The following is a 27370-nucleotide window of genomic DNA, read 5'->3' on the forward strand; positions in this document are numbered from 1 at the left end:
AAAATTGATATTTACATTATTTTTTTGGAAAACTTACTTTTTGCAAAGTGTTATTTGTCACTTTTTGACATCTACCAATAAGGGTATTTAGACTACGTCCCATAGCAGCAACATCACCATCAAAAAGACCTTTTACACTATGTAACAATAAAAAACTAGTTTTTTTTTAATTAACATTATCTCTGAAACTAGGCGAATTTCAAAAAAGTTTATAGGACATTTTTGTCTCTAAATATGATCAGGAATACGCTGTTAAAATTATTCGGTTTCCTCATGTTACACCGTGTATATCCTGGGTGGTATCTGGGTGGTACAGAGTAAATTTCCTACTGCTTCAGTCAACGTAGGAAATTTATAAAATTATATTTTAATCAGCTGCAGATTTCAAATGATGTGGGTGGTTTTTTGTCCGTTTAGGCCCCATTTACACGAGAGATTTTTCAACGCGCGTTAAAAAAGCGTTTGTATGACACAAATGGATACATTTTATCTAGCGTTGTTGGATTTTCGACTTTAAGCGTTGGTCGTTAAATCGAATTGAGCGTGTAGACGGATTCAAACGCTTTTTTAACGCGCGTTGCAAAAGCTCTCGTGTAAATGGGGCCTTAGAAGTCCACAAAGCTTCTCTTGCGATTTCCGAACGCATTCTAAACGTCAACTTATGCGTTGTTATGCGTCATGTCATGCCAATGCCAAGCTAAACTGAAGTTTCTCAATCACTTGAATAAAGCACTTTTCAAGCTAGCTTCACAGTTCACACTACGAAACAAATAATTAGGGAACGAATGACGAGAAATAAAACGTTGCCTTAGTTTAACAACAACCAGATTCGTTGTAAACATGGCAAAAAGAGCGGCGTCTACTGCCTTCGATTTAGAAGACGAACCTGACGAAAAACGTGTAACCAAGAAAGAAGGAAAGAAGCATTCATTGGATTCGGATGAGGAGGATAGCGGTGCTGAAGAGGAGAGGAACAATGTTCTTAATGCTGATGATATCGAAGGAGAGGAGGAAGGCGTAGCAGCGATTGAAGGTGAAGTAAGTGGGCACTGATGTCAATATTTTGTTTATTAGGTTTTATATCAAACATAGCTGTTTCCATGCTAAATAAAATTTTATGCTAGAGGGTAATGAGCAATAGGTTTTATGTGTTAATGTGACCTTCAAGAGTGATCTGATCACCATTTTTAGCATCTTCGCATGTGACACCCCTACTTTTGCACTGCCTTGCACTTTGAATAAATAATAGAACTGACAAGCAAATAGTAAAGAATAGTTTACATTGGTCTCCCAAACCAATGATATTATAACTATAGATAGGTTATACGCGCTCCAAAATTGAAGCACTTAACTTGTGAGAATTGTACAGAATGTTCTTCAGTTGCGCCTAAGCAAGCAAGAGATGTGCACGTGCTAACGCACATCACAAGAGAAAACAACAGGCATACATTCAACAACGAGTGTAACAAAGATAAATGGTATTCGAAAATTAATCAACAAACACAAATTCATCCAGAGGTAATTAAATAAATATGGAAGTATTTTTTGTAATCCTAATGTATGAGTATAACTTATCTAAAATTTTATAATATCATTGTCCCAAACAACATAATTAAAATACCTTATTTTCTAGTATTAATAAAATGTTTGCAAAGCAAAATCTTTACTATTACTTGTGACAATTGCCATGTCAATTAACCCATTCATGGCCACGAACCGCCTAGCGTACCCAATACGCCGGGCCACCATACAAACCGTTTTTAGCTAAAACGTATGACTCAGCTTATGGGTCTCGAGCCTGGCACGCACGGTAAATAAATCGCCGCTTATGAAGCCAGCCAGTTGGACAGCATTATGCAAGATTTTTACTAACCACCTTTTTTCTGTGCCTATCAAAAAAAACTAATTATTGCAGTTTGTAAGAGGAATGAACATTTTTACTTTCTACAAGCCTTTAATGTCTGACCAAGCTAAGTTGGCAGCAATTTTGATAGCCCACAGCCTGTGCAAGTGTTAAGTTAAACGTATAAAGTCACCAACGAATAAATCGTGTCTAAATAATATTTCCCATGTTACTCCAAAATACATCTCTAATAGGGGGGATGGGATGAATCACTTCTTGAACTCTTGTGACAAATACCACATGAATGATAATACCGCCGCTCGGGTGCATTCCTTGTTTATTGTCCAAGTGTGTCCGATAAGCTTACACCTGATCGGTCATTATCTTTGTTTTGGTAAACGCCATTATACGAGTATTAGAGTCTGGCTAGCCAAAAATTGTTGACAAATATTTCGTTGTTGTATCACCAATTGTCTATGATTAAAAAAAAAGCTAAAAGTCAGTTGTCAATTTATGTCATTCATTCAAATTGTTTGCGGTTTATAATGGTTTTATTTTAAATAATATTAATAATGTCTATACTGAGTGAGGTTCGCAAACTATTATTTAAGCTGGTAAAGAATTACGACAATGTGCGAAGTCGAGGTGTAGCGTTGTATAACGAAAAACTGCAATGTTTACAACTCCTAAACAAATGTAAACAAATTCGGAGGTTGGTGCTCTATAAATATTTTGATACTTAGCATTTAGCATATTCAGAAAGAATTATTTCGAGAACATGGTGTCGACAAGCAATCCAAACTAGTTCTTTGTCTAGAGCTTCCTCAATCAAAGTACATGCACCCAAGTTCAACCCAGTGTTCGAAGCAGTTGTGTCAAAGCAGAGTCCACGCACCTGAGCTCTCAACTGCCAGTCGTCGAGGGTCTGTAAGCATGCGGTCGCTTGTTCACATCCGGTACCCCTTTTGATGGCTGGTACCGCCAAAAGCTTTTCTTCTCCACCGCTACTGACAATGATAGCTACACGGTCAACTTGCCATACTTCGTAAAATAAAATTTACTTGCAAATCATAGCGACCACTAAGCGTTGTTAGAATAGGCTGATTTTTGGTGCACATACGTTTTTCGATCAAACGAACAAAATAAAACTTGTGGAGCAAGGAAAAACTAAGATATTTTTTTTTCCTTAGTAAAGTGAATCACCCTACTGTATACTTTTCATAGTGGTAGAAATTATGTGAGCTGACTTTGAGTGCACGTCAACGTATATTTAACTTATATCCTTAGGTACCTTAGTGTGCACAGAAAATTAAAAATATTTTCTAGTATCAAAACTATAATTCCTACTACACAAAGTGTGACCAGCCCAAGATTTTTTGAATTTCCCGCCAAACATTTGTGTAAAATTTCAGTAGCCAGACTCTAGTAACAATAGAGAACTTAAAATGTATTATAGTACTTACTTACTTTCTAATCTGCCATAGAAACCACGATGTTTAAAAAACCTTCTAAATATTTGTCACACACTATTTGTAATAGAGGCAGTCCATGAAAAGTCTGCAGCGGATTTTTTTTTTTTTTTTTTTTTTTTAATATGGCTTTCCCCTCTTGTGTGTATTGGCAGGAGGGATTTTGCCAATGACGACGTTTTAAGACGTACTACGCACGATAAGAATGTTCGGTGAATAATTTTGATTTGGTGATAGGAATTGTGCTGGGAACCTAAAACAAAAACATTTATTGTTATGGACATCACAGACAACACATGACATATGTACAGTTTATTAGAAAAAGAGCGGGAAAGGCGATAGTTTTGACAGTTAGGCAGCATGCCAACATAAGGAGAAAAATAAGAGATGGACAATAGATATAAGATGACAAGTATTATAGAAAGAGTAGAGCAAGTAAAGCCGTTAAAGTTTTATATTATTTTCTTGTATGTGTTTAAGAATAATTCCAGTGATGGGAGTGCAGCGGATTTGATAGCCCACGCAGTGCACGTGTTATTTTAAACGTCAAACTTCTATGAAATTATGACGTATAAATGACACTTGCACTGCGTGGGCTATCAAATCCGCTGCAGACTTTTCTTGGTCCGACTCTACATACATATTAGTTAGTGGTGACTGTTTCAACCGCCTTGTTTTATATTGAAACGAAAAAAAAAATGAATCTGAACATCATTGTTAGTAGGTAATTACAACGATCACCAAATATTATGACATAAAAGTACAGTGGGAGAAAATCCTCGTTGCCGTACCCCTCATACAAAACAAAATATTATTATACTACGGTTTGGTTCCTACAAAATGTTGCTTACCATCAACCAAACAGTAATCGGTTGTAAAATGGTACAATATCAAACAGCTTCAACATGAAATAAGCTTTAAAACCAGCCAATAAAGTTTATTTTAGCCTGCTACGGAAACATTTGTAGTTTTTACAAGTAGCGCCAGGCCACGGTGACCCATACCTTGAGCCATGTCAATAACTTCTGAAATATATTTTTTTTTGGTATTTTCTAAATATGGATTTTTCTGTTTGCTTGCATCGCATATGTATCTAGAATTTCAATTTATTTACTATATTGCACTGATAGTAAACCAAACATGAATATTCTAGACCCTGTTTTCATTAAAAAAACTTGTTTATAATTTTTTATCCTAATATACCTTATAGAAATGGTTGTTAGCTTATATGACACTTACGTTATTACGTCAAATTACGTTTCGTTTATGTTTAAATCAGAATTTATTCAGGACTCACATGTGAGTCATTGGCCCTGCGGAACTGTTTGAGCATGACCCATAAGCTGAGTCGCTGGCCCTGAATGGGTTAATGAAACATTTATGTAAAGCTTATTATCGAAATTCAAATCATGAATTATTTTACATGCGCATGCACATGCATCAGCATGGCATGCTTAATACTCTGACACTCAATAGGTTAATTACAATAATTACTGTATAATTTACAGATCACTATAACACCATTCAACATGAAAGAGGAGCTGGAAGAAGGCCATTTTGATAACCAAGGCCAATATCACTGGAAGAAAGAAAAAGAAATCAGAGATGGTTGGCTTGACAACATAGATTGGGTGAAGGTAAAAGGCAGGCCGGAGGACAAGTACAAGGTGCACAGAGATGATGAAAATAAGGGTCTTGGTGATGAATCTAGCAGTGAAGATGAAGAGGTGGCTGAAAAGTTTGACCTGTATGAGAATTATAAGGAAATACTGGGACATATGAAGCCAAGGGAGACTATTGCAAAAGCTTTACAAAGACTGGGTAAGCATAATTTACCACCAGATGTATTCAGCTTGCCTTTTCTTTGAGACCTGTGGCATAAAGTGCTTATCTATTCTCTTAATCAGTGTAACTGGGATTGTATACACTGATGTACAGAATTATGATTAATGTTACATAATCTGTGATGTGTGTCAGTGTTGGCCGAACGTTAATTGCAATTAACCATTATAAATTGAAACGGACGCAGACGGTTACAGTTTACGGTTCAATTTATAATGGTTAATGGTCAATAATGGTTTATTGCATTAACGTTTCGGCCAACACTGATGTATGTATGATGTCAGTTGGAGAAATCCAACAACAAGGAAAATGCACCTACAATTTTATTTTGGTGTCCCTTTACATCTTTTTAGCTGGGCTAGCAGATAATTGGCACGACAGTATTGCGCCATGTGATAGATTACCTGTCCCTTTTTAATTAATAGTACAATTATAAAAAGGCGGATAATCTATCTCTCGGCGAGGTACTGTCGCGCCAATCATGTGCTAGGTCTACTGATAGTGATGACTAACATCAAATGTTTTCCTAAAAGTTAATTATACCACTAAAGGTTAATTTAGCATATCTACATACTTACTTTATTGTTTTAGGTGCTGGTTCAAAAATGTCAAGTGCAGAAAGATGGAAAAGGAAGAAAGCAGGAATAGTCGATGAGGGAAGCAAAACCGTCACCAGAGTCACAGAACTTGCCAATCAGATACTTACCAAAACAGGCAACATGGACATTTATCAAGAAACTTATGAGAAGATCAGTGCCATTATATCCAAGAATGAAAGTAAAAAGGATGATGCAGGTTTAGACATGTATGCTGATGATTTTGATCAGAAAGAACAGCAAAGTCTAAATAAAGAGAGTGGCAGTGAGAATAAAAAAACTGAAAATGCAGAGGAAGATGATGACGCACCCAAAGAAGTTAAATGGGAGTTCAAATGGAAACAAGACGATGATGCTGAGCTGTCAGGACCACATTCCACAGAGCAAATGCAGAAATGGGCTTCTGAAGGATATTTCAAAACTGGTGTGTGGGTGAGGAAGCATGGAGAAGACAGTCAATTCTACAGTTCAAATAGAATGGATTTTGAATTGTACTTGTGATGTCAATAAATCAGTACAGTACAGTACAATACCATTTATTTTACTTTTAAACATACTTTTTTCGACTTTTAAACAACTTATTAACAACATTAAAGACATTAAAATCAGTCATGACTTTTGCCATTTGGTTAATTAAAACTATAAATAATGTAATAACTTGAACTATAACAAATTGTGATATTGAAGTGCCGATCTCCAACCAACTTCCAGTGTTTCTAACATAGTACAGCAACTGAATACCCATTATGTTTGAGTATATGAGTACTATGATATGTAAGTACCCTGTTGGTGCCTGGAAAGAAAAGGTTTTTCATACAGTAATTTCTTTTGTCTAATACACATTTATACACTTGCCATCTTATAGCCTAAATCGAAAACTAAAAGTTGACATTGACACTACGCCCATTAGCAGTTGCTGTCCCTACTGTACAAGCATGCTCTCTTAGGCACATCCCAGGCACACGGGCTGAAATTAAGGGGATCTCTATAGAGACCTAGTGACCATTCACGGAATGGTTTTTGTGTATAAATAATCCAGATTACATAGACAATACGTTTTATACGTTAATTGAAAAGACTGCCATCTTGTGGCTTAAATCAGAAAATTTAACTTGACATCCACACCACACGCCATTTAACAGGGGCCCCTGTGCTGCCCCATACAGTTTACGCACGCCCCCTATATGAATTTAAAAAGAGTAAGTACTAAAAATAAAACTATGCCAAATAAGGCTAACATACATCCCCATACATACCTCTGTCAAATACTGTACGCCTCTAAAACAGCATGCAACACTCAAGAAAGGCGTCAACGTCTTCAGTAAGATCAATCCAGTAATTATAAATGGCTGGAAGGACGTTATGAAACACGTAACCCAACGAACTTCGAATGAGTTGAGTGACGCTATATTTCCGGTTCCGAAAAACGCTAAAATTACATACGCTAGCTGTAAAACTGTTAAGGAAATGAAATAAATAGGAGGACGAAATACATCATATCATATCATACATATTGGCCTAACGATTGCTGGATAAACTCCTCTTAGGCCCCGTTCGCACGGCAGCTTTTTCAACGCGCGTTAAAAAAGCGTTTGAATGACACAAATGGATAACCATGTATGTATTCACACGAAGGCGGTTTTTAAGCGCGGCGCTTTTTTATCGAGCACTGTTCGATTTTCGGCGTTGAGCGTTGGCGTCAAACTGAATAGACCATACGGAAATCCGTGTATCTGTTCTCACAAGCGTTGAAAAAGCGCCGGCGCTGCTGTCAGTTGGCTGTCAAGTGTCAATTTTTGGTGTCAATCGTCAAGATTATTATTAGTTTCACCTTAAAAATGTCAACTTATGCTTACAAATTCCTGAAATATTCAAGCTATATTAGTAGTAATAGCAAAAAAGTATGGCTTTTCTGAGATGCGTACGTGGCAGTACGACTCACAAGTGATTTTTAAGCGTTCATATGAACACAAATATTGGAAACGGTAAAAAAGCGCCAACGTCGGGTTTTAACGCAACGCTTTTTAAGCTGTCGTGCGAATGGGGCCTTACGAGGATGTCCATAGGGCTCTGAGCCTAACACAAACGGTATCGTGTTGGGTAGTCCCATTCGTTTTTGGTCAAGTTCTTAAATTAGTCCTATTCTGCTTTCGTCACGCATTCTACATTCATCAAGTTCATCGGTGGTGGTGAACTTGACCAAAAACGGATGGGACGACCCAAGACGATACCACACAAACCTCTTCATTCGTTCGTCTATTTGCCCCTCTATGAACCTTGACCCTTTGAACACCACGCCTATCGTGTGCGGCGCATCATTGTGAACCTTGGCGCAAAGCACGAAGGTTGATATTGGGCTGTAGCCGCGCGGGTCAGTTGACGTCTTTGGCGGTCAAATGGGATTATCGAATCGATCCTCTGTCTGTCATGTCGTCAGGTCAAGAGTGATCTATGTAATATATCTATTTTTTTAGTTATTTTTATAAAGGATACGAAAAAGAACGCCCTTCTAAAATCATCACTACTTATACTTCTTTCAATAGATGTGAGACTTCTTTTCGTTTTATCTTCTTCAACAGATGATTTGTCAAATGTGCAGTCAATTATCTGTAATAAAACATATTCAATCAATTTTTTTATATAAATAAACAAATGACAGTTATAAGCTACATATTATTTTACCTACAGGGTGTGAGAGGTGTCGGTATGGATCAAACGAAGGCTAAGGATAGCCGACTTTAAACTTTAGAGGCTACCAATTTGATGGTGTTAAACAGTTTTAATCATTCAAAAAATAGGACGGGACTATACTATTTACTGGGAGAGGGAGAGGAGAAGAGGACAATTTCACTACGCGGTCGAAGTCGGCGACCAAAAGCGAGTAAGAGTAGTGAGGTGTATTCGGGTAATTCCGAATACTTCGGCATGCAGGATAATTCCGAAATTCACACATAATTCCATCGTATTAGAGTCACCGTATTAGCTTTTTGCCCGTCGACTTTTAAGCTGTCCTCCTTTCTTACCCTCTTCTCTTTTTTCTTACCCTTACGCGTCCGAGGTGAAGAAGTCTGAATTCAATCAAAACCCAACACATGACATTGAAATTTAGCGTGACTAGAAAGAGCCCTTCATGTGCCACGGAAAGCAGAAGATAAAATATAAGTATCGATGTGTTTATGGTCATTAGGCGGCATACTAATCTCTTAGAACTGGCCACCGGAAGCGCAAGTGAAACAACTGCAAGAAAACAAATAAGTGTTATGCACTAATTTTTCGGTCTTACGGTTTTAAGTTTACTTTAGTCGGTGAAAATCATTGTTAAGTTCCCTGAGTTGATGGAGCCCCGAAAATTAAGGTAAAAGATCAGTGCCTAAGTAAGTTTTAAATTGTTGCGTCTTGTCCATCGAGTTATTATTACTACGTACCATCGCCCACCATGTTAACTGTACATCGGTGGACCTTATGCCTTTTGTAATAAGGTCCAGCGATGTACAGTTAGGAGTGTTGCTGTTTGTATTACGTGGGCCATACTGAAAGTTTCTGGATTTTGATATATGAGACGACTTATTTTTTCTAAGTGCAGTCCAGGAATTTTCAGTATGCCCTAAGTACCTACGTTTCAATGGTCTTGTCTTGTGTGACGGAAATGATCTCGACCAGGACCATACTTATTCATAGACATTAATAAATAATAAGCACACAGTCACCACCAAAAAATATCTTTACTATAAAGCAGGGGTCGCCAAACCCCGGCCCGCGGGCCAAATCCGGCCCGTGACGCGTTCCAATCCGGCCCGCCGACACCCAAAGCGAGTGCCCACTGTCCGGCCCGCGGGAGCTAGTCTCCAGGGGTTCAGCATTCATTGAGAGTGGAACTGTTCCTAACAGCAGCTCCCAACCAGACACCCTCCCCCGGCGCAAAAACTGACGGTGGCCCGCGCGAAAATTTCTGAGGCGCAATATGGCCCTCAGGTAAAAAAGTTTGGAGACCCCTGCTATAAAGGATGCTCAACAACATCCGAACATGCACTGTAACACCTTGAAAATAGAGTCTAGTTCAGATATGATAAATTACCTGCAGTCACCCACGACATTACTTGATAAAAGTATGACACCGGCGTGCCCTGGTCAAATCTCCTCGACTGTACATAAATGTTATGTAACGAGAAAATCAGTAACGCTATTTGTATCACAGCCAACACTACTTCAGTCCGATTCTCTTCACGTCCGTTGTAAAGAGGTAGTAAGACTCTCAGAACGTAAATAGTCATTACCACAAGCCACAGCAATCCAGCGACGATACTGAAAATACCCAATATATATATATATATTAGGTATATTCGGTTAAATCCGAACTTAAAATTGTAGGATTTGTAGGGAAATTCCAAAAATGGACTCTAATTAAATTAAATTCAAGAATGACTTTCAGATTTACCCGACATTATAAAGTAGGTATTGTATTCGGAATTCAGTTATATACTTAAGTTCAGTATGTTAGTAGGTATGTTAAGATCGATGACGTCACTCGAGTGAGGACTGATAACAGAACATGAGAAATATTTCTAATTCCGATACTGGCCATAATTTCGTGTAATAAATAAAGCAATAGCAGGGGACCTTACCAATATGACAATCGTAGAGGGACAAACGCCAAACGAAAACAAAAGATGTATAGACCGACAAGAATTTGTAGAAATAAAAAAGTGGCAACATCGTAGTGTCGTCCCGTTATCTCTGATTGATTTGAAAGGGACGGTCTATATCGGGATGCCAGATGCTACGAGAAGTCACGTGACTATTTCCATACATTATTTAAGTTTCGATCGGCGTTTTCTACCAACGATTGTCATCTTGGCTAGGCCCCCAGGAAAGTGAAGCAGTGTTATATTAGGGAAAAGATACAAAACCTTAAAAACGAAAACCCTCTGCGATGCAGGCACGAATATGTGAGCGGGCCCGCGAAAATTAATACCTATAAACTAGTCCTTGAAAATGACGATCTTCGTTACACTACGATGAAATCAATTCACGCAAAAAAAAAAAAATACGTCGTCGTGCGCCGCAGTGGGCTCCCGTTTTTAATTCTCCAGAATTCATTTTACTCACACTAATTCTATGAGTACATCTTTCCCAACTACAGGTACAAATGAAAAGAAACTAAGCATAGCGCAGCTAGCTGGCCACATTATGAGAATCGGTGTAGTCAAGCAGTTGCGTATGGATGAGAAAAATGGCCACAAGCCCATGCCCATGAGTGGGATACTCAACATCCATCGATAGGTGAATGACAAACCCTAAAAACAAAAATTTCTGATGAATATTTAAATTTTGATACAATCTGATATTGTTGATAACCAAGCCCCATTATCAATGTTGCAATTGGGAATATTACGCAAAACTCTGCGTAGGGGGCGCCACTATCACTATCCATCACAATTTGGGGTCTACCGCGAAACAAGAAAACCGAAATTTCGTAAATTATAACCTCTCTTGCATATTCGAGCGATAAAGAGGCAGATAAGTAAATTTCTATTTTCGCGTTTCCCGGTAGGCCCTTGTTAACAAACCGCCGTGATGCATCAATGTCATATTTTATTGTCTGTGACTTGTTAAAAAACAGTTTAAGGCACAGTGATATGTATAAGTTCCTCTATGGTTTACTAGCTAGCTTAGTGCTGCACTCTGGCGGCAGAACATTGCAGTACTTAATACCCCCTATTCATTGAAAATAAGGGCTGGCAAAACTATCTACCATAGGACACCCTAACTCAGTGGTTCCTAACCTGGGGGTAAAACTGGTATTTTACGGGGGTAATAAGCTAACCTACTAATATAACAATACAACAAACGTACACGTTTTATTTTTTATTACCATTGGGAGGAGGGGTAAAATCAGGTTCCCTTTTGTTGGTCATAGAGGTAACCAGACTGAAAAGGTTAGGAACCACTGCGGCCTAACTTCACCATTGGAAGTTAATTAAAAAGGTATTAGTCAATTCAGTAAACAGGTAATAGTAAATTTTCTTACCATTGCCATTGAGCCTAAGCCATAGCACAACACTTCGATCCATACTCCATTAATTTTTTGGCTTCTTCTGAATAATCGATTTGCTTTTGACCACACATCCGGTGACGGTATGGCGTTCCACCATAAGAAAATAGGCATTAAAAAGTGAATGTAATACTGAATTGGTAATTTTTGTGCTGAAAATATGAAATAGGATAAGTAAAGCGTCAGTCAGATATTTTTGAAAAAAAAAGTGATCATAATTTGCAGTCAGCTGCAAAGCTACTTGTATTGATTCGCAATGGGGGTCACAGTTAGCTCCTATAGTTCGCTTTTTTAGCATTAGAAAAAAGGTAAACAATCTTGACGTGTCTTTTTATTGAAAAATAAGTCACGGGAAATATGTAACAATTATGAATTACATACGATTATTTATATTCTTTTGCTTTCATAAGTAATACTTACTGATTTTTAAAAAGCGTTTTTCAATTACTAGACACGTCAAGATCGCGTAGTCTTTTTCTAATGCTAAAAAAAAGGAACTATAGTTATAGTTTTAGTTTAAAGAAAGGAAGTAAGTAAGTAGGTAGGACACTCACCAAATACAATGTAAAAGGATAAAAAACACAGTAGTAAAAATACCATATTTGACAATAAATGTGAGCCCAAAATACTAAATCTCTTTAAATTAACAGGCTCCACTTGAGCATTAACTTTTTGCTCTAATAATACTTTAAGCAAATACAAAATCCAGCCTATAAATGACATGGTGACTAGTATTAACAATGGGCGTTGATAATAGTTCTGGTAATATGTCAGTCCAGCAAGGCTCAATTGTGTAATTTCTTCACTAAAACGTATAAGCTCCTCGTATTCTCCACTCAATAATAGTTTCTCAGTAAATTCTATAATTTCTTCATATTTCTTAGTGCTAAATGGCTCAAATGGTTTGTAAAGCAATGATATGGCGTTTGTTTCCACTTCTAACTTCTTCCTATTGTACTGGGAAGCTAACTGCCTGCTGTGACTATAGACAGCTTTTGCTCTGTTTGGCAGTGTCATGTTTAGCAAATCCACTGGCAATTTGCCCTGAAATCACAAACATTGTACTGTAAATAAAGCACAGTTTAGCCGGCAACCCTCTACGGCGCACGACCGCAATAAAAAGTCGCAAAGTGGTGCTTCAAACAGGTTTGTAAAAAGTACCTAATTCAAGTGCGTGCGCCACAGTGTTGGTGATAAGAAGAAGAGGAAAAGAAGATTCAATTTGTATCAAGAGAAGGAAAAAGGGGAAATGATGTACCTACATCACAAAAAATTGTAATATAATCCACCAACAGAAATGTGTCAACCTTAATGTGTCTGTTTAAAGTCAAAATTTAAATACATACTATGAATGACATATGCATCAACTTACAATAGAATTGACTGGCACAGGTATTGAGAGTATAGTAGACATGAGCGGTGTCAAGTCTGCCTGTTTTATGTCAAACCTATGATTGAATGACATGCCCTTGGTGTATGAGTCCTCAGGTCCCTCTTTAGCTTGTTGCACTCCAGCGCCCCACATCACAAATGGAGTTTGTGTTTCATGATCATCACCCGAGCCATGAGAACCTTAAAAAAATATACTATCAGCTTCATTTATGAATTAATTGAACATGGTGTAACACAGGATGGGTTATTTAAGTTAGATGTTTGATTATGTTAATAAAGGTATAATTCTTGATTAAAATTTTAGTAATTTCTACTTTGCTAATTGTTTGTTAGTTTTATTATTTACTAGTACTTTCATTATAATTATGACCAATAACAAGAGAGTTATTCAAATAAGAACAAAGAGTAAATAAACAAAACCTGTATCTAATAAATATTGAAAATAGTCATACCCCAATCTGTCATGCCATGATCAGATGTCATTAGGAAAGTAGTTTTTCCATCATCATTGTAAAACTCTCTGACAATTTTTTCCACATCCTTAATACCCTGGTCTACATGTCTCACAGTTGTTAAAAAGTTCCTGGAAAGATAAATAAAACAAAAGATATTTATAACATTCAAAGACACTGTTTTTTTTTTCAGTCTGCTGAGAATTATAGAAATATGAAAAAGTAATTGTCACAATAGTTATTTTTTTTAACTTACTGTGTTTTAGGTTTATGTGTATGTCCAGAAGTATCTGTCCCAAGTAAATGCAAAAAGTAGATTATTTTTTTACTCCTCATCTTTTCTTGCACTGCATCATCACTCTTTGCTTTGTAGAAGAAATTTCTGACATTTTCAAATACCCATGAATCTAGGAGCGTTGTATTTTTATCAGTGCTAAATGTATTATCATAAGGGTCAAACTTATGGACAAATATATGATTGTCTACTGTTCCTTTCGTAAAGATGTCTACAATATCATAAGTGCCCCAACACCAGGTATATGCACTTTGGTTGAACACTGAATCAAAATCAACAGGATTTTCTTTCCATCCCTTCATTATAGCAGAAGGGTCTTCATAGAAGCCTGCAATGACTGCTACATGGCCGGGCCGGGACTCCGTGGGGACTTGAGTGCTGGATATGCCCCATCTGCCGTAGTTATTAGCAACGGATCTGGAATTTTTATTATCTATGTTATTTATTTAAATGCTGAGACCAGGATTCCTCCCATAAAAGGAAAAGAGAAGAGGAAAAGACCTCCAGTGAGATTAAGGATTTGCCTTAAATTTTAAATGCAACATACTTAAACAAACACCAAAATAACTTACCTCAAATAGGGCATGGTAGTATAGTTAACAAACGACTCTGCTCTCAAGCCGTCGACCATGAAGAGCACGAGGCGGTCTGCCACTGACTCATGATGTGGCTGATAAGAAGCCACATTCTTTACAATAGGAGACTTAAAATAAATATCAAATATTGAAAACAAAAACACAACATGTATGAAAAAACCTAATAGAAACATATTTACTATGAAAATATGCGTAACATTGTCGTGAATATGATAATTTCTTTTATAAATTAGCTTAGCGCAACACTCCTCCTTAATCAATCTTTAATATTGAAGTATTTCAGTAGTACTATCCGGCTAAATACTTAAAATTAATATTCTACAGTCCTACATTTTTTTTAGTACCGCTGTCATTTTGACACTGTTGACAAGTCTGTTCGGATACTTCGCGTAGGCCAATACTTTTTTATTTTTATATGGAATTCGTAAGATATAATATTATGTTTAAATTCAAGATTTCCAAGAAAACCTATGCGACGTGCAGAGTGGACTGCTATTATAGCAAGAGATAGGGGTGATGCAGTTTTAAACAAGGCAAAACGGCACTTGTGTGTTCGGCGCATTTCCCTGTTTCCGACATATACACGACCAATAAGGGCTTACATCGACTAACTGTAAATGTTAAACCTGTCTGAACACAGTGACAACCACAGGATTTTTTTGATAAAGACCATAACCAATCAGTACCAGTAGCGACCTGAATGTCCCCGTGCACTATATTGCAAAGAACGAAATTGCGAAGAGTATTATGTAGATCTAAAATATACAGTTATTTAATAAGTTGAATTTATTTCAAGGAAAATATAATAAATTTATAAATTTATTTTATGATAACTTACACGGGTTGTTACCATGAATTAATTTTATTTGAACTCCCGATCAAATTAAATTTGTTTCATTTATTACTTCGGTTTTTCTGTACAGTAATACCTATTAAAATGTACCAAAGGGACTCCATTCGTTCATTATTCTCGTTTGACGTTGTTTGACGTAACTACAAAGGTGAAGTTACGTTTAGTGCCATCGGACTTAAAGTTTTAACAGTGTTGGTAATAATGTTTACAAATTTGACACTTAATGCTTACGACAGTAAGTTCTTTTCCGTACAAAACATTTATCTTGACTCAAAATTTACGTAAGCGTTTTTATCATCAATGCAAATTTGCAGCTAATGTCATTCTGATCCACATTTTGTTGACATTTTTGTTCTGCTCTGTGTGTCTATTTCTAATATTAAGTCAGTGACAAAAGCTAGTTTCGAGATAATCGCAAAAAACCAACCCAAACATCTTTCTTGAATTTCTACGAAACGGAAAAACTTTTTCCATTTTTTCTTTTTGTATGTGGTAGGTATATATATGTACTTATTTTAGGTATTTATAGTATGTTTCTAAACAGCTCAGTTTTTTTTAATTTTATAAAAAACACTTTAGATTAGTATTAAGCTTAAAAATGTGTAGGTCGTACTAGTCAAGAAGGCGGTAAACATGCGTTATGCGGCGTTCTAACTTAGTTACGAAGTAGAAACTAGGTAAAAACGCCGTATATGTCACATGCTGCCTTTTTGCTTAGTAACAATGAATAATTCCCACTTGAAATCCTAAGTTAAAAGACCTTATAGCAGCTATTCGGCCTTTTTGGTTAGTATACTAGGAAAAATTAAGATTTTGTCCAGATTTTCGACTAGCGTGCTAGTGTAAAAAAACGTATACCACCAAAAACACCGAATATACGGTTTTATAGATTAGTATTTATGGAAGAAATGGGAATAAAAAATAGACACGTAGTTTAAATGTTTATTTATATACGAACAAAAAACGCCATACTACTAGGCTATTATTTAAAAAACGAGATCCAGTGATTACTTTTTGGATTATAATCTTAATTACCATACAAAATTAACACATAAATTGGGTTATTCCCACTAGTTACCATCAAGTTGTTACCAGTGGTAACTAATGGGATTTGTTTCCCAGTAGTTACCACTGGTAAAAGGTGGGATTTTTTCCCCAGTAGTTACTACAATTTTGTTAGGGTTCAATAAAGCCTCTATTTTTATAGTATTCTACTTATACTGTTTTTATTACTATTTAACTATAACAACTTGATGGTAACTAGTGGGAATAACCCGATTTATATGTTAATTTTGTATGGTAATTAAGATTATAATGCAAAAAGTAATCGCTGGACCTCGTTTTTTTAATAAAAGCTTAGTAGTATAGTGTTTTTTGTTCATATAATAAAAGACATTTAAATTGTACTGTAAAAAAATGTTGGTGGTAACTTCTAGGGAAAAAATCCCACCATTTACCAGTGGTAACTACTGGAAAAAAACTTCCCAGTAATTACCACAAAACTGAGTTGGTGGTAGCTACTGGGAAGAAAGGTGGGAAATAAATTCCCAGTAGTTACCACTGGTAACAACTTGGTGGTAGATACCTAACTGGTGGGAATAACCCCACAATATGTACAAATTTTTAATGTGTACAGTCTTTCTGATTTTATTTGTATCATGGGCTAGATTTACTCGACTCTACTAATGACATTACATGTACTTCTAATGAGCATGAGCAACGAAACTTAAAAGAGTCCGCAATAAGCTCAGCCGAATTATTACTTCCCATAAAAACGGAGATTCGTACTCATTTTAAAACAACGTGTTGGATTGTAATAAATTGCACATACAATAATATAAGGTATATCTATACCAGTACCTAATTAGTTTATATTCCAACAAAACTAATGAAATAGAGGAAAAATAAGTTGTGTATGAAAAACTTATATTCGCTGTAGTTTTTTTATTATGGTATCTGAAGCTACACATTAATTACAGGCATAGATATACCTTATCCTTTAGTGAGTACAAAGTTTTAGAGCAATCTACCTAATCGTTTTAAAATGGGAGCGTAACTACGTTTGTATGGAGATCTCAGCTTGCTGCTGACTTAAATCTTAGCAACCATCTATCTTTGTAGGTGATCAGTTTTCGCATACACGTAACTCACAATAATACATAATGTTTTACCGAATTCGTGGCATCTCTAATAGTTATTTTAGTTTGTTATCAATAGGCATCGAATCATCGAGAGTTTCATCGCACGGTAAGACGTTAGCGAGTTGTGTAGACTACATTAGCAATAAAATTAAACTCGTATTATTTCCTGCACATACTCTGTCATTTATTTAATTCTAAAACGCATTTTAGCGGTTGTACCTAATTAAAAATCAGATTCAAATTTTAATAAAATTATTTTTCTATTAGATTACAAACTCATAGCTTTTACTATTTTAACATACAACTATTACCTAATACACAAACATACCAACTTATTTTAAGATACATATTGTTTTTTTATAAAACCCACTTAGGTATTTAATGGCCTAATATATATATAACTCTCAGTTGGTTTTTGGATGGACCCAGGTTCCATACAAAGATGCCCATGGTCCTTTGTCCTGGTTATCTAAATACTTAGGCGGAAAATGTTATTCCGTCCATAAGAATTCTCATTAAATTTCCCTTTAAAACATTTTTCAATAAGATTTAAACTCTTCGTAATGTCAAATACCTACTTGGCTTATAGGGAATTAAACCCGATACAATTAGCTCTAATATAAATTTGATTTTATTTAAATAAAAGCAGTCAAACCGTCGAATGAAAAAATAAAACTTAAACAACGTTTGCTGTAGAAAAGTACGTATGAACAATTTCATCATCACAAACTACGCTAGAAAGACGTATTTGCTGTCGAGCGTTAGTATTTGCGAGGCAATTTTAAAGTATATACCTTGATAAAAATGATAATACTCGAAGGTACTGATTGTAAACACTACATATTATTGATAACATATGATGGTAATGCAATAATAAAGTATTTTTCTTACTTTGGCGTTCGGTCAATATTTCGGGCGCAAAATGCCACCTCCGCTCGCATACCGGCAGCCACAAGCCTGCGCTTGCGGCTGACGGCTTTTACTTAGCATAAGGCCCCGTTCGCACGGCAGCTTTTTCAACGCGCGTTAAAAAAGCGTTTGAATGACGCAAATGGATAACCATGTATGTATTCACACGAAGGCGGTTTTTAAGCGCGGCGCTTTTTTATCGAGCACTGTTCGATTTTCGGCGTTGAGCGTTGGCGTCAAATTGAATAGAGCATACGGAACTCCGTGTATCTGTTCTCACAAGCGTTAAAAAAGCGCCGGCGCTGCTGTCAGTTCGCTGTCAAGTGTCAATTTTTGGTGTCAATCGTCATGATTATTATTAGTTTCACCTTAAAAATGTCAACTTATGCTTACAAAATCCTGAAATATTCAAGCTATATTCAAATAATACGTCGTAATAGCAAATAAAGTATGGCTTTGCTGAGATGCCTACGTGGCAGTACGACTCACAAGTGATTTTTAAGCGTTCATATGAACATAAATATCAGAAACGGTAAAAAAGCGCCAACGTCGGGTTTTAACGCAACGCTTTTTAAGCTGTCGTGCGAATGGGGCCTAAGGGTGTCTTTCGGCGCGCGGGGAGCATGACGAAGGTTGGAGCATATACTGCGTTATAGACTAGTTTGACGCACTTTCAACCATTATAAAAGTTTGTTTGCGTTTAATACGACGTCCATACAAAATAAGACGGCCGTCCATACATGCTTAGACCCCTGACGAACCGCCATACTGGTACAAATGACCCAGTAAAATGTGTCACTATCTCCCGGTCTATAACTGGGTATGTACTTGCCTTGATTCATCCAATGGGAATCTGTAGTACTTTCTTTTAGTTTTGTCGTTTATAGAGCTTAAACAACCGTACACAGCACAACACACGCCCATTGCAAAAAGATTTGTAAATTTGTTTAATATTTTACGTGGCCTCCGCTTTGCGCACCGCGTCGTCGCGTCCTTGCCCGCCGGTAACTGAAAGGTAACCGAGAGCGGGTGGGTGGCACTTTCAACGGGAGGCAGGGAGTGTCCATACTGTACGTTAGTACTCTTTATTATACTGTGGTATTGTATCCACATTAGTACCTAAGTACTAATGTGGATACTGTAGTCGGATATCACTACACCATGGTCCCCCGCCGCGTCTGTCTGTTGTGCATATGTATGTTCGCGATAAGCTCAAAAACTACTGAACGGATTTTCATGCGGTTTTTACCTATCGATAGAGTAATTTTTGAGGAAGGTTTTAAGTGTATAATTTGTTAACCCGTGCGACACCGGGGAGGGTCGCTAGTTATTCAATAAAAACAAAGATCTAATCGTGAATTACATTTTTGGAGGTGGTTTAATAACGTTTACTTTTTTCGAATCGGTAGTATCAGATACACTATACGATTCTTCCACTGGAATTCCAGCTGAAAGCAAGGACAACAGTTCTGATTCTTGAGTTCTTTTGATATCTTTAAAAATAATAGCAGTTGAGATTTTTTCATGACAATATTCATCTAGAGTTAATCCCAAAGTCGCATAAAGACGTCGAACTTGTCCTGAGCTTAACCACCCGCGGCGCCCTGGATCAAAACTTTTAATCACCGCTTCCAAATGCCTGAAACCGTATTCGAGGTATGAGAAACTGAGAGAAAGATATTTTTAACATTTACCTTTAAATACGTTTAAACGCAATGCTCTTACTTGTCTTCATATAAAACTGGGGCTGTCCCGTGTCCTGCACGAAATAGCATGCAGTGATCTAATAATTCCTTGAGGTAAGATGTAGGATCGTTAGAGCCATCGGATAGTACTTTAGTAAGTAGAAAACGCATCAATTCTGGAATACGCCGGTCCCGTAAGTAAGTTTCTGTGTCATCGACTGCATTAAGAATTCTTAGTTTACGAGGAGGTATTACTGGCGGGATGGTGTCATCACTTAATAAACATTTACACAGAAATATAGGCTCCGGTGCATGCTTCATTCCGTCCTTGTAGTCTGTGCTTCCTTCCAAGGCTTCTTCGGCTTCTTCATCCATTGCAATTAAACAAATTCTAGATTGCAAATCAAATTCTAGGATACAAAGCAATCGTATTTAATTGACAATTTTATTAAGCCTTTAATAATTTATTTCAAATAAACAACGGAAACTATGACTACTACCAAAGAGCATATAATCACTACGTTCTAACTACTACGTTTTGATTTTTGACTGGCTGATAATGGCCTTTAAGCTACTGTTACACATGCTGATTTCTAGCACGAAAGCATGCCACTATTGAGCAATTGCTACTTAGTAGCATGTGTGTCGAAACATTGCTAATAATGAGCATGCTCGTTTTGAGTTTGCTCAAAAATCAACGGTCGTGCGATTTTTGGGCATGCTACCTGCAGCGCGGGTGGAGGGGGGCGTGCTTTTAGCGCGTGTGAACAGGTTTGCTTATTGAGCATGCTAGTATCGATCAGTCGTTTGCAACAGGTGCGCATGAACAATTTTAACGCCAAAATGTCTCGCTGGGGCGACGAAAAAACGCTCAAATTTGTAAATTTGTATCGAAATAACGAGTGCTTGTGGAATCCCCGCATACCGCAGTATAAAAATAATGTTTTTAGAAATAATGCGTACCAAGACATATTAACGAACATGGAGGATGTTGCATCGCCAGCAAAAGGATGATCTTATTCAGCTCCATACGGATAGCTGTTTGATTGTCCATAGCTTTGTTTGAACTGACAGAGAGCGAGAGAGCACGCTATAAAATAGCATGTGTATTTGGAGTGTTTGTTTTGAGTATGCTTATTCAGGAGCATACTTAAAACTGGCATGCGTATTGCTAGCAAATGTAAACTGCTCATAAGCATGCTCGTATTGAGCATACTCAATAGCAGGCTTTTTAGCATGCTATTTTAGAGCATGTGTAACAGTACCTTTACAAACGGCATCGGTATCGGTAATTGCTAATCGCATGCAATTTGCGAACAATTTGCGATACATTGTCGTATTTTGACTCGGAGTAATTAACAATGGAGCCGCCATTAACAGGCGTTCCCCTCTGTCGAAAATAAGCGGCCAATGGTCAACAACTTGTCAACCATAAATGTATGGACTGACGTTTATCTGACATGGCGTACCTATACATTTGATGTGCCCCTCCCCCGCAAAAAACGGCAGACTATTTTGTACCGAAAATTTTAGACATGGCGTCTCCGTTGGTTATATCCTCTAAGTATTTTGATCCTGCCACTCGGTCTTGCAGGACTGTGAGTACTAAGCTTAAAAAAATCATATGATATGTCAGTTAAGGCCGTAACACACTATCGCACCGCACCAAGGTTATTGTGCGACGCACCGACAGTGCGATTGGTGCGGTGCGATAGTGTGTTAGCTACTTTATGTTAGCGAACCTCATGCTGTTTTTTTTTACATAAATGGCATAAATTTGGCATAAATATACATTACAAAAAAAAACATTTGATCGTTACCACAGAATAAATATAGTACTAGGTACAGAAGACTCACTCTCTAACAAAACGCGTCTGTTACGATCAGGACAGATATGGCCGCTAGGTGGCGACAGCGCCACGCGCGGCTTATGGCTAGCCACCAAAATTGGTGTGGAACGGATGTACTTGTAGCTACCTGTAGCAAAGCGACGAAATCGCGGAGTGAGCCACGCCTGCCGTTAGGTTCATATAATATATTATATTATACTACTCTTTGTTTACCTTGGTGCGGTGCGGTAGTGTGTTACGGCTTTAAAGATATATGTAGTTTTGTAGTCTGTACAATGTTTTGACATGTATTCAAACCGGATTTAAACGTTGAATTTTTGACTTTTGACAGAAGCGCCGTGTGAGTCTGTTCATTTTTAGGTTATTTTCCTTTATAAATAATATCCTTTGTAAATTTCATCCTTATTTATTAACTTGGTTGAGGTTTATTTACATAAATTAGTTTATTAATACATTTGTTCTGATACAAAGCTAGGGTAAGGCCTTTTTGGCCTTAGGGCCAATGGTAGGGAATGAGAAGGAAAAGCCACCTGACGAGACCGATGGTAACTCTAATGTTATGGTTGGTATGGACATTGAAAATAATTCTAGAAAAAGAAACTTGCAAACATTAGACTTATCACCGGTCAGTAGCCCACAAGAACCGGCTCTTAAAAAAATTACAACCAACGACAACAAAGAGATCTCGGAACAGGTAATAGCAATAGTAAATGAGGATGCCACCAACCCCCACGTAGATAAACAACGCGATGAGAATGCTAACCCACTTTTGTACAAACACCCTGATCTTGACACAGAAGGCAGAGGATACAATGCAGACGACGATGGCCCATTTGTGGTTCACATCTCAAAGGAATCTTCTGCTGACTCCAGGTCAACACTGAAAGCCATCTATGTAGGTATGCTCTTAACACAGGCAAATGTCACAAATATTAAGAAGGACGGGATAAAATCTGTAGGCCGCAATAGAGTTTCAGTAACATTCAATAAAGCCGTTGATGCCAACTCTATCTTAAAAAACCCTATGTTAGATAAATACAAACTATCAGCAAACATACCAACATACAACATTTCTCGTATGGGTCTAGTTCGAGGAGTTCCAACGGATTGGTCCATGACTGATTTCGTTAAGGGTACAAATTTAATAGAAGGTAAAGGTAGGATTCTGAAAGCGCGTCGCCTACAAAGGAAAGTGACTAAGGAAGATGGATCTCCATCCTGGGTTCCAACCCAGACTGTAGTAGTTACTTTTGAAGGTCAAACTTTGCCATCTAGAATATTTGCTTATTATACTTCTCTAGTGGTGGAAGTATACCTACTGCCAACAATTCAATGCCGAAAATGCCTTAGATTTGGACACATTCAGACTCAATGTCGCTCAGATGCCCGCTGCTACAAATGTGCCCAAAAGCACCCGGGTGATGGGTGTAATGTAGCTCCCGAACACATATCCTGTATTTTTTGCACTGCCCGACACTATGCCACTGACAGAAACTGCCCAGAACATCACCGACAAAAGTCCATCAAACTGATAATGTCTGAAAGAAACATTTCATATGCTGAAGCATCCACACAAGTCCCAGTTGTTAGTCGTAGACCCTATGCGGACGTTGCAAATATAATGTTTGGCCCCACAAGAGAACCTTCCCCCCCATCACAATCAACCTTTGACTTAACAGATTTACCTTCTACCCCTCCCAGAACCTCTCACCGCAAAACAGTATTTTTGTCACCTCGGTCAAGACCTTCCTTGTCCCCAGGTTATGACCAACAAGCCCATAACAATATAGTCCGACCCCCTCCATCCCAAATTCCCAACGGACAAGCCCTCAATAACTCATACACCAGAGAAACTCCAAATGAGGACCTCATGGAGCTCCTCCTAAAACTGTTGACTAATATCATCGCCAAATGGAGTGATATATTACCGAACGACGTTGCACCTATAATGTTGACCCTAGTAGAAAAACTCTCCTTCCCTCACCACCACGGACCGCCAGGCCACATTTCTTCAATGGAATAGCCGGAGTATTTTTCCTAAAAAAACAGATCTCATCCAGCTGATCAATGACCATTCTGTGTCTGTCGCGGCCATCTCGGAGACGTGGCTGAGGCCCGGGTCTCGTTTTAGACTCCCGGGCTTCTCATGCCTCCGGGATGACCGCGTTGATGGACGTGCAGGATGCGCTCTGTTGATCAAGCAATCCTACCCCTTCTCTCAAATTCCCCTCCCTCCTCATGGAAATGAAATTAATGCCGTAGCCGCTAAGGTTATGGGCATTAATTTCATTTCAATATATATTCCTCACCCTGACCTTGACCTTATTCCTGAATTATCTTCTATCCTAACCTCTGTCCCTCCTCCTCATATAGTTTTAGGCGATTTTAATTCACATAACATTTCTTGGGGATCATACCATTCGGACGGGTTTTCGTCACTCTTGTTAGAAATCTTCGATGAAATCAATGTTTGCGTTATAAACGACGGATCGCCCACACATCGAGTCTATCCAGGCCAGAACCCACAATCCGTTCCCGACTTGTCAGCTTGCTCCCCTAATTTGGCCTCATTGTTATCTTGGACTGTGCTTCGTCAGTCCTATGGCAGCGATCACTTTCCCATTGTTATTTCCAAGCCCTCATCTGTTCTTCCATCCCCGGCTCCTGAACCTCTTCTGAAATACAGATTACAATCAGCTGACTGGTCGAAATTTTCACTTTATGTCGAAACAAAAATTAAAGAATGGGACTCTAACTTAAATGACAATAGGGAAAATTACTCAAAATTCAAAAATTTACTTTTAGAAGCAGCTGATAAGTTTATCCCCCGGAAAAATAACAAAAAGGATAAAATTCTTTCACCTCCATGGTGGAATGCTGACTGCACAGCTGCCGTGAAAGAGAGGGATGAAGCTGAACAAAGATTCAATGAATCAGGTGACATACAGGACTTCATCAATTTCAGGAAAACCTCGGCCCGCACTAAACGCTTATTGTCCAAAACAAAGAAAAAGGGTTGGAAAGGGTTCTGTGAGAGCTTGTCCCCTAGAACTCCCCCATCAGTTGTATGGAAGAATATAAGGCGGTTCAGAGGGTCCTTTAAACCGGATATCATATGCTCTTCTGACAGGTCGGCTTGGCTCTTGGACTTTGCTGATAAACTGGCACCCCCAACTGCCCCAGAATTATCCTGCGTAGTGTCGCCACCACTCCCTCCTCCGTCGACCACCTTTGACGAACCGTTTTCGGTTTCTGAGCTCAAAATAGCTTTGGATGGACTACGCAACACTTCACCAGGAGAAGATGGTATTCCTTACTGTTTTATAACAGAACTGAGCTCATTCTCACAGGAATACTTCCTTGGCATTCTGAATCACGTGTTTGACTCAGGAGAGATCCCAGAAGATTGGAAAACTCAAATTGTCATCCCAATTCTGAAACCGACTAAAAATCCACAAGAGGCCAGCTCGTACCGACCGATTGCGCTCTCCACTACGATGGGCAAGATACTTGAGCACCTAGTAAAGAATAGGCTAGAGTGGTATGTCGAGAGCAGAGGACTATTAGCAAACACCCAATTCGGTTTTCGAAAAGGTAGGAGCACAATGGACAGCTTAAACATACTAACCACGGATATCAGACTTTCGCTTTCTAACAATGAGGACCTACTAGGATGTTTTCTTGATATTTCGGCAGCTTATGACAATGTCCTTCTTCCGGTGCTCAGAGCAAAAATGCTACATCTGAGCATTGCAGTGAAAATTGTACAAATTGTCTCCAATCTATTCATAGGAAGAACCATCAAAATCCGTGATGGCAGTTCTTATCTTTCTCCTCGTACACTGTGGCAGGGCCTTCCTCAAGGATCCGTTCTTAGCCCAATACTTTACAGCATATATACATATGATTTAGAGCAAGCCGTGTTACCCTTCTGTAACATTCTACAGTATGCAGATGATCTAATCCTCTACACTTCCGCAAAATCTATTGATACAGCATCTGCAAGGTTGAACATGGGCCTGAGTTACCTGAAGGATTGGCTTGAAGAGCATGGTCTGTCTTTGTCACCTTCCAAGAGCTGTGCTGTGATCTTCAGTCGCAAAAGGAACATGCCAACTGCAGATGTTCATTATGGTGAAGAAAGCATTCCCAATAACGAATCAATCAAATTCCTGGGTATCATCTTGGATCGGAAAATGAGTGGAATACCTCATCTGAAATACATACAGGACAAGTGTGAAAAAGGAATCAACATTTTGCGGGCTCTATCAGGAGTTTGGTGGGGTTCTCATCCATATTGTCAAAAGCTACTTTATAATGCTATTATCCGCAGCCACATGGACTATGGATCCTTTATATTAGAACCATGTAATAAGGAATCCTTAAAAAAGTTGGATTTAATACAGGCTAAATGCTTAAGAATCATACTTGGTGCCATGAGATCTTCCCCAAAAAATGCCATGCAAGTAGAATGTGTGGAGCCTCCTCTGGCGCTGCGTAGACAATATCTTGCTGACAGGTTCCTCATAAGAGCTATCTCCAACTCCAATCACTTGCTGATTACACGCTTGCGGGCTCTTGCTTCATTGGTCACTGAAAACCCATATTGGATGCATAAGGAGTTTCCAAAAATTATTATTACTTATTCTAAATTAAATCGTATAAACCCCATATTATATAAATCAGGAACAAACCCCTTATTTGAAACAAAATTTGAAACTTTAATTTACACCCCTAGTGTTATTTTAGACCTTGGAATTTTTAAAAATGACCCGGGAGCTAACAGCAAATTTAAAAAACTTTTAGAAAAGTGGGAAGACTACTTACCGGTGTTTACTGACGCATCAAAAAATAATTCCGCAAATTGTGTTGGAGCAGCAGTGGTGGTTCCAAAATATAGCATTGTCTTGATGTTTAAGTGCCCTCCTCAATCATCCATTTTTACAGGCGAGACTGTTGCCATCTTGGAAGCTGTAGCATACGCGGATTCTCACAATATAACAAAAATGTTCATATTTACAGATAGCAGGAGTTGTCTGCAAGCTATTATGGGCAATCAGTTTAAAATGAAAGCAAAATTTCCCTTAATACTTCAGATCAAAACCTTACTAAGAAAATGTGAATCAAAGGGGTTAAAAATAGTACTTGGGTGGATCCCGGGCCATTGTGGCATTCCTGGAAATGAGTCTGCAGACTTATGGGCAAAGAGAGCTATTGAGATGGGATCACCAGGCCACGACAGGATATACAGTTCTGACCTTTTAAACCATGCACAGACTGATATGTTTAACACGTGGCAAAATCTCTGGAATTCTTCCAGATTGGAGGTAGGAAAACATTATGGCCACATTCAGCCCAATATTCCACGTAAACCATGGTTTTTCAGATTCCGAGC

The 27370-nt window shown here is 38.0% G+C and overlaps 3 protein-coding genes and 1 long non-coding RNA gene across 4 annotated transcripts in view; 2 read left to right on the forward strand and 2 right to left on the reverse strand.

Moving 5' to 3' along the window:
* Positions 1–27370, forward strand: part of LOC134789925 (semaphorin-1A-like) — a 194357-nt gene that overhangs the window by 158804 nt on the left and 8183 nt on the right. The window lies entirely within an intron of this gene.
* LOC134789942 (CD2 antigen cytoplasmic tail-binding protein 2 homolog) lies at positions 758–6280 on the forward strand. The gene is made up of 3 exons (XM_063760671.1): positions 758–1038; positions 4821–5133; positions 5746–6280. The coding sequence occupies exons 1-3, from the start codon at positions 841–843 to the stop codon at positions 6249–6251; spliced, it is 1017 nt and encodes a 338-aa protein (XP_063616741.1). The 5' UTR covers positions 758–840; the 3' UTR covers positions 6252–6280.
* On the reverse strand, positions 5733–20599 carry LOC134789952 (GPI ethanolamine phosphate transferase 1). The gene is made up of 14 exons (XM_063760682.1): positions 20166–20599; positions 19860–20079; positions 14514–14629; positions 13903–14358; positions 13647–13777; positions 13175–13374; positions 12357–12846; positions 11779–11954; positions 10857–11044; positions 9826–10052; positions 8794–8987; positions 8244–8357; positions 7007–7198; positions 5733–6543 (listed from the first exon to the last, which is right to left on the reverse strand). The coding sequence occupies exons 1-14, from the start codon at positions 20498–20500 to the stop codon at positions 6298–6300; spliced, it is 3285 nt and encodes a 1094-aa protein (XP_063616752.1). The 5' UTR covers positions 20501–20599; the 3' UTR covers positions 5733–6297.
* On the reverse strand, positions 22378–25966 carry LOC134789957 (uncharacterized). Its single transcript, XR_010144135.1, has 2 exons — positions 25604–25966; positions 22378–24650 (listed from the first exon to the last, which is right to left on the reverse strand). It is a non-coding gene; the product is annotated as an uncharacterized LOC134789957 (long non-coding RNA).

The sequence above is a fragment of the Cydia splendana genome, chromosome 4, assembly GCF_910591565.1.
Source record: "Cydia splendana chromosome 4, ilCydSple1.2, whole genome shotgun sequence".
NCBI classification, from domain to species: domain Eukaryota; kingdom Metazoa; phylum Arthropoda; class Insecta; order Lepidoptera; family Tortricidae; genus Cydia; species Cydia splendana.